Genomic DNA, 13,176 nt, shown 5'->3' on the forward strand with positions numbered 1-13,176 from the left:
TGAGATGGCAGGGAGGACATCTGACCACAAATTTAAATAAAATAAATTTGCCATATCTTGAGTACAGTGGATCCCATACAATATGGGATTAATGCTGTGAAGAAGAAGGACAACAACAACACAGTTTGACAACTAACATAAGACAGAAAAAGTCAGTTACTTAAGAGAATGTAGGTTTCCCCTTGTCCTCTTAGCTGTTGCCTCTCATTCTGCGGTCTGAGTACCTGTGCTTTTAAAGCTATCCTTTTTTGCTCCATTAGGAAGAAGCCAACAGTTCCAAAAGCTAGTATAGTTTTGTATGTTTTTATCTTTTATTGATTTCTGAAGATAAATACTGACCAGAAATTCTGCCTCAGATATTTATCTTCTATTATTCATCCACACAATAAAATATGTATCTCATAAGTATTTCTTTTACAGTTTTTGTTTTTGAAGGAGCAGAATCGTATGTTCAAAGCAGGACAGCTATATTTTTCATTGTAGAATGATTTCTGATTAATTGTTGGTTAGGTGGATGAATGCGAGTTTTCAGGATTTCCCAACAGATCTGTTGCAGATACTTTCCTCAGGTTTGTTGCTGGATCTTATTGTGTAAATTGTACAATATTTCTTTGCTGCAACAGTTCGACATCTTCAAGTGGTGGCAGTTGCTGCTGTCACTGCTGCAAGGTGCAAATTCTTTTGCTGTACCCTTTTGTGTGATTCAGTGTCTCTTTCTTTACCCCAAATTGATTACATTAGCAAAGTGTAGAGGACTGGCAACATACTTGGGTTGGCAACTGCTCACTTTGAAAATTGGTTCTTAGAAAACTTTCTTTCATGAAGACTATGTTTGTGTGTGCTGTACCCGAGAATGAAATGGCATATAAAATGAATGAATGTGCCATACTATAATAAACAGATTTCAATGTTTTTACATAACATTATTCCCAGAGAACTGTATATGCTTAACAGGTATTGTTCAGTTCCTGTGGAATTTTCTCTGTATGATGATAACTTTATAAAATGCTATTTATTCACTCATCAAGAAATGTTGTCATCTTCATTTATGATGTTTCTGTGCCTTCAATTGTTGTGGACTTCTAATGAGGAGGGTGAGTTATGTCTGAGTAGGAAAGTCCATGATCAAAACTCACTTATGTATGGAACAGCAGTTTATTTTTACATGTCCACAAGAACAGCCTACTGACATGATCAGTATCTAGAATGTTGAATGAAAATACCTTTCATCCATTTAAATTTCCAGTTGTTAATTTGTTTGAGTAGCCAGATTTGGAGTTACATTACACCGTGTTTATGTGCAGTCAAAATAGGGGCTAGCATTCAGTCATTGGTATCTGCAAATTTTTGACACAGCGATCTCGTCAATCATCACTTTGGTCAGCAAGTGATGATCGAAGGGATCGCTGTGTCAAAAATCTATGGATACCAGTGACTGAAGCTGGCCCCTATTTTGAGTAGAGCAGAAGTGGGAATCTTCCGACAAGTCAGTCAGGAGGCCTGAAGATGGTGTAACGTAGTGCCAAAACTGGTTGCTCAAATAACATAAAGACTGGAAATTTAGACAGCTGAAAGGTATTTTGATTTGACATTCTATATTGAACAGCTGAGGTCCCAAAACCATCTGTATGAAGGTGGACTTACAGAAACTGACCAGTGTCTGGTCCTTCACTTGTTGAAGTGATGCATCAAGCTACAAGAAATCTGTACAACCAACAAATAACACAGGGGATTCAGATGAAATGTCTAGAAGTAGTCCACTTCTAAATAAGAAAAACAAAATATCTCTAGTCCTGTCCCATTGTAACAATCCAGAATTAGGCTAATTAGACAATATGAATTGTTTGATACCATTTTCACTTGTGAAGTTTTTGATACCCTCTCAGGCTTAAAATACGCAATACATGATTTTTACAGAGGTGCACAACACACAGGAATATTTTCAGTTCTTCTGTTTGCCTTATTTGGTTATGAGTGACAAGAACATTTTCACAAACTGCAACCTGCAAAAATGAAACACCAGAGAGAAAGCAATCCTAACAATTTTGCATTCAAACAATGAAAAAGCATTTGTAAATAATGTAATTTGCCTTGATTTAAGCCACTCAAGCAGTAATAAATGCCATGTGTAATTACAAAACTTTCAAAGTTAATTTAAGTTATGCCAGACTGTAATGTATTTTCCATCAGGTAAACAGCCATCTTTGTACTGTGAAGCATACCTCGCTTCACTCAAAATGGTTTTGTTTGATGCTAAGCCAAACTATTTCAAAATACAAACAAAGTTTTTTACATGTTACATTCTGGAAATATCAATTTTGAATTGTTGGTTATTTCACACATCTTTTATCACTGTTCTGACTCTCAAATTTTTTATACATAAAAACACACAATTTTATCAAAATGTTCTCCATTAAGAAAACTGGATGTTAATGGAATAATTAACTTGAGAATGGAAGCTTCCAGAATATTCTGGTGAGCAAACACAGTATAGTTCATAATTTGCATTCCACATAGACACATCAGTTCTATGTTAGCATTATCTTTGCAAGTAGTTCATGGATCCTTTTGTTCTCTGAAAATATGTGCAAACTTCCATGTTCCCTGTACTAGTGCTTGTGATTTGTTTCAAATGTATTATGGTGCGAATTTTTATAATCTTTGGTGGAATAACTTGAAGTTACTGTCAATGTGATCTCCTGCTGTGATATTTTACTAATTTTTCAAGTTATTAATGGGAAATAATGCAAACTAATGACTAACAAGACGAATCAACATGTGCCCTTTCTACAGATAAAACCCATCATATTTCCTAGTCAATAAGCTACTCTTCAATAGAGGTCCATGAAAGTTAGAAGTATATTATCATGCAAATAATAACTCATTTAAACCATCGCTCATCCTCATGTACATCAATTCTTTCATATTAGCATTCAAACTGCTAGAAGAGTGCATAATATGTCATAGACTTTTTCAATTTGTACATCTATTTAAGTTGAATAGGAGAGAGTGGGGTTACACCATGCAGCACAGTCATTTATAATACTGTCAGTAGAGGCTGAAATTTTCACAATTCGCTTACTTTTGTATGATACCACTGAACCCATTGACTGCTAGTGCCTTTAGTGTAACATGATTCTACCTTTTACATCAAAAGTGATTGACTTAACACATCAAATGCTATTAACGATACTGGAAACTACCATCTGTTCCAGCTCGAAATAGCAAGAAACCTTGTCATAGACAAACTATGTAAGCTGTGTAACTGACAGCTTTCTGTGATACTACTGCATGAAAATAATCAATTTGACAGAGCAACCCACAGGCTTCCTGCAGAAGTGCACACACTCAATTAACACATGTCCAGTGATCTACAGGTACACCATGTCTGTGCTGGCAGGGTTCTGCATAAAGGGTTTACTTTTACCATTATAAAGCTGAAGATGGGTAAGATACTGTGCTGGCATATAGTGACTGAAAGTTACAAACATCCAGCAGCTCTTTTAACATTTCATAGAACTACCTTAATGCTGCAAACTTACAAACATCACTTAAAGAAATGTGTGAAATGGCAGGTACAGAAAGGCACATGAAAAAACAGAAATTAAGATAATTATTGGAATAAAAGTGTACTGTGGCTCACCACTAACCTGAAAGTCAAAAGCAACTTTTGCTCTTCAGTGTGCTAATCTCTTTCTTAAAATAGTCAGTATAATGTGTTCTGCTTTGAATGAGTCATTGTTACCTCATTTACATTAGACCAGTACAGTCTTTGCCCTCAAGACAGTCTCCTCAAAACAGCCAAATAGTATTGTTATGTACATTCGTGACTTTTCACAGATGTAATTCAATATGTTTCTGTAATATTTTATGTACCCAGAATGTAATTGTATATTTAGTACAAAAATGTGCTTATCATAGCTGGTAACAATCTATCGTGCTACATTTTGTGTCACATTTTTGGCGCATCTAACGTTTGTCTCTATCATACAAAACTGGTATTGTTGTAGGTACTTTCATTTTAGACAAAAAATGTGTCACTTACTGCAGCCAGATGAAATATACCTATGACAGTGCCCATTTTATTTGCCTGAGCTATAATGCTTTTTGTTCCATCACTTGTGCACATATTATCCACTGCAATATGCACTGTCACACCCTTTTTCCTCCACCTTTCTAGGCAGTGCTGCTGATATGCTGTGCAGGCCCCTCTTCTAGATGTTATGACCAACTGTTGCAGGCCATGTGAAACTAGCCAGTTTGATAGTTGAAGGCCAACTCCTCCAAGACCACCTATGTATTGCAAATTTGTAGATAATTTTACCATAAATCTTAAGATACTATTTACATGAATGTCTTTAGTTTTGTAATAATTATATACCTGTTACAATACAGACTGCACTGGGACTGAAGCTAATTCTAGGTTTTGCCTGTACCCTCAAGGGCTGTGACACCTTGGACTCATTATGTTTTTCTTCTTCCCTGATACAAAGCAGCACTTTTCCTATATGGTGCCCACCAGCCATGTACCTGAAAAAAAGGTGTCAATGTATATATCAATTTACTCTTTAAAAATATAACAAATAGCAATTATACATACCGGTGTGTTTGTTTCTTATTGTGGTGGAGCTCAGTGCTGAAAATTTTATCTGAACATACGGAAATACAAAGTCAGTCTACTTTAATAAAGAAAGACAACAGGAATGCACACAGGTTAACACATTAAGTTATGAATAATTTGAACAAAATTAACATATTAATCCAAAGAACATGTTCAAGATAACCTTCCCTTCCTTAATTTCATACAGATTCAAACCAGTGTGGATGGTAGAACATTTAATGACAATACATATACTTTTAATAAATATGTACATGCCCCATTCCTCCAGTTTCCTCAGTGCACTATTCTCAATGTTCTTTCACCTATGACTGAATACCAACACTCCATGAAAACTGCAGTCCCCGGAAAGAATGGCCTAAATGAATAACAGAGAATGTGTAGAAAAATGTACCAGCAAAATGTCATGGTAATTGCATCAAATGGCATACATGGATGCCCACCAGCATCATCTCTTGTGTGACCACAAACATCAATATTGCACCAAACTCATTCAATGACTAACACTACATCAAAGTAGAAATGTGAAAACAGCTAACGATATGCCTCACTGATGCTGAAGAAGAAAATATGTCAACTTATTAAGTTTCGTGAAATGGATTTAGATCATCATAAAATTTTCATTTCTACAGAGTATACTACTAGAACAGTGATCCACATGTGGAATTAGTGGACAGAAAAGGCAAGATCTAGCAGCAGCTAAGGGTGGAATGGGAAGAGTACCATCTTCTCAACATGGGCATATTAGGGGTTGCACATTCATCCACATCGCTGGGTCAATGCTGCAGCATTGCAAGGGGTCCAAATCTTCCTGTACTTGTGGTGGTTTGATACCACATGCTATAGGCTGGACTTGGAGTGCACATGCAATTTTTGTAAGTTTACATTTTCTTAAAACGACACAGACCTCAGACTGCAGTGTAGACATGAAATTAGTCATTGACATGCTAAGTGGCAAATTGTTTTACTTTATTGTGGATATCTTCCAATTTGAATGTCCCGCACTGATGGTTAGACACCTATTAGACACTACCATAGTGACTGTAACCTGGCAGTCTGCACTATTGGGTGGCAAAACAGATAAATGTGAAATGGCATTGTCTGCATCTATGTCTACATCTATACTCTGCTAGCTAACTTTTGGTGTGTGGTGATGATACTTCATGTACCACTGCCACTTCCACTTTCCCTATTCCAGTCAGGAATGGTGTCATAATTCCTTTGTGGTGCATCTTTTCTCTTTTTTCTTTTTTGTATTTTTAACTTAACTTATTAACTCAGTTTATAGTTTGTCTTTTGTTATCATATAAAGATAATTGATATATAAGACATTCGCATAATGATTTGACTGATTGAACTATGCCTTAAATATTTCTTTAATAGAGTGTCTGAACATATGGCTTTGATCCATTTACTGATTTAAAGTAAGACAAAAACTTCTCAGGATTTTCTGTCAAATCAGTACATAGAATTTTACTTTTGAATTTGCTGAATGCTTCATGCATGGCTCTCCTTACACTAATTTTGGCTTAATTCAGTTTTTTTTTTAGTATATGAGGCTTTGGCTACATTTAAATTTGCAGTGAAGCACTCTTTGGTTTCTTAGCAGCTTTCTAACATGGCTGTTGAGCAATAGGGGGTCTTTTCCACCTCTCACAACTGTGCTCGGCATATATACCCACCTAAGGCATATTGTATAATACTCTTGAACTTTGTCCATTTATGCTCAACATGTTTGGTCCTGGGGACAAATTTTTCATGTTAACTACTGAGGTAATCTGAAATTCATAGTTTGTTGCTCTTGCTAAGCAGAAATATTTTTCTACCTTTCCTTCAATTTACAAACATTCAGTGATGCTGTAATGGCCTTAGATCACTGATTCCTTGTTCTACCCTGAGTTGGAAGAAGTTTGTCCTTTTGGTGCCCAGGAGAGCAAATACATTATTTTCATTTATTTATTTATTTATTTATTTATTTATTTATTTATTTATTCTTTGCCCATGGACTCCAGCTGAAAATCCAGCTGAGAGTATTGGGTGTGTCATACAATAGGCTATTAACATCAAACTTGATTTCATTATATATAAATGAAACAAATGATTAAACAGAAATAGTCCATAATCATACAAAGGTATTACATGTTTCACATTATATGTACATACAAATCCAAACAACATACATGATAATTTTAATGATATAACATATTAAACACCATCTTAATATTCACTCAAACTGTATATACATTTCTCTGTGAGATATAGTTTCAAATGATTTTTAAAACATTTTAGGTCTGTTTCTTTTTTAATGATTTTGGGGAGTTTATTAAAAAACCTTTTGCCTGCTTCTTCTGGGGCAGTCATAGACAGTTTTAGATTTCTGTTTATCATGTAGTAATTTTCATTTCCTCTTGTACCGTGTTTGTGTACATCTTTATTTAGGAGGTGTTTATCACTTGACGTTACCGCCATTATGCTTTGGTATATGTACAGTGAATATACTGTCATAATATTATAGTATACAAAAGCTTGCCTACAGGTCTGTCTTGGTGGTATTTTTGCAATGCATCTCACTGCCCTTTTCTGAATTGTGAATATTCTTTTTAGGTAGCCAGCTTGTGCACTTCCCCATATACGAACTGAATAAGACAAATGTGGGAAGACAAGTCCATAATACATTGATCTGAGGACTTTATCATCCACAGTCTTAGCTGTTTTATGCATGATGAAGATCTGTTTGTTTATCTTTTTACACAGTGCATCGATGTGCTCTCCCCATGCCAAATGTTTGTCTATTATAGTTCCTAGAAAATTTGTGCTGGTTACTTCTTTAATAGTCTTTCCATTTATATTTACATTTATATTATAATTTTCACTATGCTTGGTCTGAAATACTACATTCATTGTTTTAGACTGATTCATAAACAGGTTGTTTTCTGTTAAATATTTATTTGCATTTTCGATAGTCACGAGTGCTTCCTTCTCAAGCTCCTCCTTTGTGTCAGCTGTGCAAATGATTGTTGTGTCATCAGCATACATTATAAGTTTCTGATTTATATAGCTAGGGAAGTCATTTACGTAGAGTATAAATAGTATTGGCTCAAGCACAGACCCTTGCGGCACACCGTGTTTAACTGTTTGTAATTCTGATCTCCCCCCATGAACCATGGACCTTGCCGTTGGTGGGGAGGCTTGCGTGCCTCAGCGATACAGATGGCCGTACCGTAGGTGCAACCACAACGGAGGGGTATCTGTTGAGAGGCCAGACAAACATGTGGTTCCTGAAGAGGGGCAGCAGCCTTTTCAGTAGTTGCAGGGGCAACACTCTGGATGATTGACTGATCTGGCCTTGTAACATTAACAAAAACGGCCTTGCTGTGCTGGTACTGCGAACGGTTGAAAGCAAGGGGAAACTACAGCCGTAATTTTTCCCGAGGACATGCAGCTCTACTGTATGATTAAATGATGATGGCGTCCTCTTGGGTAAAATATTCCGGAGGTAAAATAGTCCCCCATTCGGATCTCCGGGCGGGGACTACTCAAGAGGACGTTGTTATCAGGAGAAAGAAAACTGGCGTTCTAGGGATCGGAGCGTGGAATGTCAGATCACTTAATTGGGCAGGTAGGTTAGAAAATTTAAAAAGGGAGATGGATAGGTTAAAGTTAGATATAGTGGGAATTAGTGAAGTTCGGTGGCAGGAGGAACAAGACTTTTGGTCAGGTGATTACAGGGTTATAAATACAAAATCAAATAGGGGTAATGCAGGAGTAGGTTTAATAATGAATAAAAAAATAGGAGTGCGGGTTAGCTACTACAAACAGCATAGTGAACGCATTATTGTGGCCAAGATAGACACAAAACCCATGCCTACTACAGTAGTACAAGTTTATATGCCAACTAGCTCTGCAGATGATGAAGAAATAGATGAAATGTATGACGAGATAAAAGAAATTATTCAGGTAGTGAAGGGAGACGAAAATTTAATAGTGATGGGTGACTGGAATTCGTCAGTAGGAGAAGGGAGAGAAGGAAACATAGTAGGTGAATATGGATTGGGGGGAAGGAATGAAAGAGGAAGCCGCCTTGTAGAATTTTGCACAGAGCATAACTTAATCATAGCTAACACTTGGTTCAAGAATCATGAAAGGAGGCTGTATACATGGAAGAAGCCTGGAGATTCTGACAGGTTTCAGATAGATTATATAATGGTAAGACAGAGATTTAGGAACCAGGTTTTAAATTGTAAGACATTTCCTGGGGCAGATGTAGATTCTGACCACAATCTATTGGTTATGAACTGCAGATTGAAACTGAAGAAACTGCAAAAAGGTGGGAATTTAAGGAGATGGGACCTGGATGAACTGAAAGAACCAGAGGTTGTAGAGAGTTTCAGGGAGAGCATTAGGGAACAATTGACAGGAATGGGGGAAAGAAATACAGTAGAAGAAGAAGGGGTAGCTCTGAGGGATGAATTGGTGAAGGCAGCAGACGATCAAATAGGTACAAAGACGCGGTCTAATAGAAATCCTTGGGTAACAGAAGAAATATTGAATTTAATTGATGAAAGGAGAAAATATAAAAATGCAGTAAATGAAGCAGGCAAAAAGGAATACAAACATCTCAAAAATGAAATCGACAGGAAGTGCAAAATGGCTAAGCAGGGATGGCTAGAGGACAAATGTAAGGATGTAGAGGCTTGTCTCACTAGGGGTAAGATAGATACTGCCTACAGGAAAATTAAAGAGACCTTTGGAGAGAAGAGAACCACTTGTATGAATATCAAGAGCTCAGATGGCAACCCAGTTCTAAGCAAAGAAGGGAAAGCAGAAAGGTGGAAGGAGTATATAGAGGGTTTATACAAGGGCGATGTACTTGAGGACAATATTATGGAAATGGAAGAGGATGTAGATGAAGATGAAATGGGAGATAAGATACTGCGTGAAGAGTTTGACAGAGCACTGAAAGACCTGAGTCAAAACAAGGCCCCGGGAGTAGACAACATTCCATTAGAACTACTGATGGCCTCAGGAGAGCCAGTCATGACAAAACTCTACCATCTGGTGAGCACGATGTATGAGACAGGCGAAATACCCTCAGACTTTAAGAAGAATATAATACTTCCAATTCCAAAGGAAGCAGGTGTTGACAGATGTGAAAGTTACCTAACTATCAGTTTAATAAGTCACAGCTACAAAATACTAACGCGAATTCTTTACAGACGAATGGAAAAACTGGTAGAAGCCGACCTCGGGGAAGATCAGTTTGGATTCCGTAGAAATGTTGGAACACGTGAGGCAATACTGACCTTACGACTTATCTTGAAAGCAAGATTAAGAAAAGGCAAACCTACGTTTCTAGCATTTGTAGACTTAGAGAAAGCTTTTGACAATGTTAACTGGAATACTCTCTTTCAAATTCTGAAGGTGGCAGGGGTAAAATACAAGGAGCGAAAGGCTATTTACAATTTGTACAGAAACCAGATGGCAGTTATAAGAGTCGAGGGGCATGAAAGGGAAGCAGTGGTTGGGAAAGGAGTGAGACAGGGTTGTAGCCTCTCCCCGATGTTATTCAATCTGTATATTGAGCAAGCAGTAAAGGAAACAAAAGAAAAATTCGGAGTAGGTTTTAAAATTCATGGAGAAGAAGTAAACACTTTGAGGTTCGCCGATGACATTGTAATTCTGTCAGAGACAGCAAAGGACTTGGAAGAGCAGTTGAACGGAATGGACAGTGTCTTGAAAGGAGGATATAAGATGAACATCAACAAAAGCAAAACGAGGATAATGGAATGTAGTCAAATTAAGTCGGGTGATGCTGAGGGAATTAGATTAGGAAATGAGACACTTAAAGTAGTAAAGGAGTTTTGCTATTTAGGGAGTAAAATAACCGATGATGGTCGAAGTAGAGAGGATATAAAATGTAGACTGGCAATGGCAAGGAAAGCGTTTCTCAAGAAGAGAAATTTGTTAACATCGAATATAGATTTAGGTGTCAGGAAGTCGTTTCTGAAAGTATTTGTATGGAGTGTAGCCATGTATGGAAGTGAGACATGGACGATAACTAGTTTGGACAAGAAGAGAATAGAAGCTTTCGAAATGTGGTGCTACAGAAGAATGCTGAAGATAAGGTGGGTAGATCACGTAACTAATGAGGAGGTATTGAATAGGATTGGGGAGAAGAGAAGTTTGTGGCACAACTTGACTAGAAGAAGGGATCGGTTGGTAGGACATGTTCTGAGGCATCGAGGGATCACAAATTTAGCATTGGAGGGCAGCGTGGAGGGTAAAAATCGTAGAGGGAGACCAAGAGATCAATACACTAAGCAGATTCAGAAGGATGTAGGTTGCAGTAGGTACTGGGAGATGAAGAAGCTTGCACAGGATAGAGTAGCATGGAGAGCTGCATCAAACCAGTCTCAGGAATGAAGACCACAACAACAATTCTGATCTGTAGTTTGTTATATTTCCCCCACTAGTATGTCTGATTTCTGTACATTGTTTCCTATTTGTAATGTATGATTTAAGTATGTCATAGCATTTTCCTCTAATTCCATACTGATATAATTTCATCATTAATTTTGAGTGATTCACACAATCAAATGCCTTAGATAGGTCCATAAAAATCCCACAAGTCTTTTGTTGCCTGTCAAGTAAATTAAGAATGTGCTCAATTATATCTGTTGATGCTGTTTTTGTTGACTTCCCTTCTCTGAAACCATGTTGTGATGAATGCAGTATACTGTACTTTGTTATAAAACTTACAATTCTATTCTTTATTATCATTTCATAGATTTTAGCAAATGTTGAGATCAATGATATTGGCCTGTAATTTCCTAATTCATCCCTGTTCCCTTTCTTAAATATTGGCTTCACTTTACTTACTTTCAGTGAATCTCGAAATATACCTTCTTCTATCGCAGCATTCAGCATGTGTGTCAATGGTTTTAATATACATTCTCTGCATTCCTTTATGAGATGTGATGTGACACCATCCAAGCCAGATGAATGTTTAATTTTAAGTTGTTTTATTAGGTTTGACACTTCTGCATCTGTTGTAGGTATGAAAACCATAGTATGATTTGTATGTGGGGGGTTTAACAATTTACTTGCTACATTTGTTTTATTTTGACTTATTAATTCGTCTGCTACAGTAATATAATATCTGTTAAAAGTATTGGCTACTTCTAGAGGGTTTGCGTTGCTTTTCCCACTCATCAGTGGGCAGATGTCCTCCGCCCGATTTGTTACTTTTCCTCTCTCTTCATTAATGAACGACCATAAACCTATTGAGTGGTTCTTTCCCTTATCTATAGACATCCTGATGAATGATGCTTTAGTTTTTCTGATAAAACTACAGTACTCTTTCTTTTTTATTTTATACAGTGTGTTGTAGGCCTCAGTATTTTTTTGTTTGGAGAGGTCATAATACACTCTCAGATTATTTCTAGCATGGATTGCTTCTCCAGTCACCCAGCTTTTCTTTTTTTGTTGCTGTCTGACAAGCCTTTTACTAACAGGACATGTAACATCATAATAATAACTGAATAAAGAAAAAAACTGGTTCCATTTGGTGTTTGCATCTTTAGCTGCATATATTGTTTCCCAGTTTTCTGCCTCTAACATCTTTTTTAGCAGATTTATGTTATGTGGGTAGTTCTGTCTTCTCATCTCCCATTTCTTCTGCACTGAATCACTAGTCTTTATATTTATGTCTATCATGACTGCAAAATGGTCTGCTAATGTGGAGTTTATTACCTGTGTGTCACAATAGCATGTAGGAATATTTGTTATTACGTGATCAATTATAGTTTCACTATGCTTTGTTACTCTGGTTGGTTTATCGATTTTTATTTTTAGGTTGTATATGAGTTGATTCTCTGATAAGCTGCTCAAGGTAATTTCCAGATATAACATTTAGAACAATTTTGCATGAGTCCTTGTCCCTGCTGCCTGACTAAATCACTAGAGTGTCCCAGTCTGTTGCTAGTAGGTTGAAATCTCTACCTAATACTATAACATGATTAGGAAATTTACACAAAATCTTCTCTAAATTTTTCCTCAGATGCTCCACTACTACTACTTCTGAGCCAGGGCCCTAGAAAAACATCCAATGACCATATTTATCCTCCTTAGAACTTACCTTCAGCCAAATTATTTCTTTCTGAATCTGTACTAACCTTAAAAGATATTATTGTGTTATTTACACCTATAAACATACCTTCACCACCAGCCATACCTTATTTTTGCAAGGGACATTCCAATCAGAATATAGAATTTCATTACTATTAACATTTTGTTTCAGCCAACTTTCTGTCCCTAGTACTATGTGGGTATTATTGCCATTTATAAGCAACATTAGTTCTATAGCCTTCCTATAGTTGCTCCTGCAGTCAACTAATATTATATTAACATTTTATTTCTCTGATCTGAAATCAAAAATATATCTCATTGGACATGTTAAGGGGTTTCTCTACCCTAAAAAACTGCTATGTGCATGCCGCAAATACCCGCTACTCTTGTAGCTGCTTTCTCAACTCAACGGAAAAAGTCAAGAAATTCAC

General features: G+C 36.7%; 1 protein-coding gene across 1 annotated transcript in view; it reads right to left on the reverse strand.

Moving 5' to 3' along the window:
• LOC126175576 (fatty acid synthase-like) overlaps nt 1–13,176 on the reverse strand; it is a 218,957-nt gene that overhangs the window by 71,870 nt on the left and 133,911 nt on the right. Inside the window, exons 16-17 of the mRNA XM_049922434.1 lie at nt 4,382–4,530; nt 4,046–4,293 (exon numbers count right to left, since the gene is read on the reverse strand). Of these exons, the coding sequence (XP_049778391.1) occupies nt 4,046–4,293; nt 4,382–4,530 (397 nt within the window). The remainder of the gene's footprint in view (nt 1–4,045; nt 4,294–4,381; nt 4,531–13,176) is intronic.

The sequence above is a fragment of the Schistocerca cancellata genome, chromosome 3, assembly GCF_023864275.1.
Source record: "Schistocerca cancellata isolate TAMUIC-IGC-003103 chromosome 3, iqSchCanc2.1, whole genome shotgun sequence".
NCBI lineage: Eukaryota > Metazoa > Arthropoda > Insecta > Orthoptera > Acrididae > Schistocerca > Schistocerca cancellata.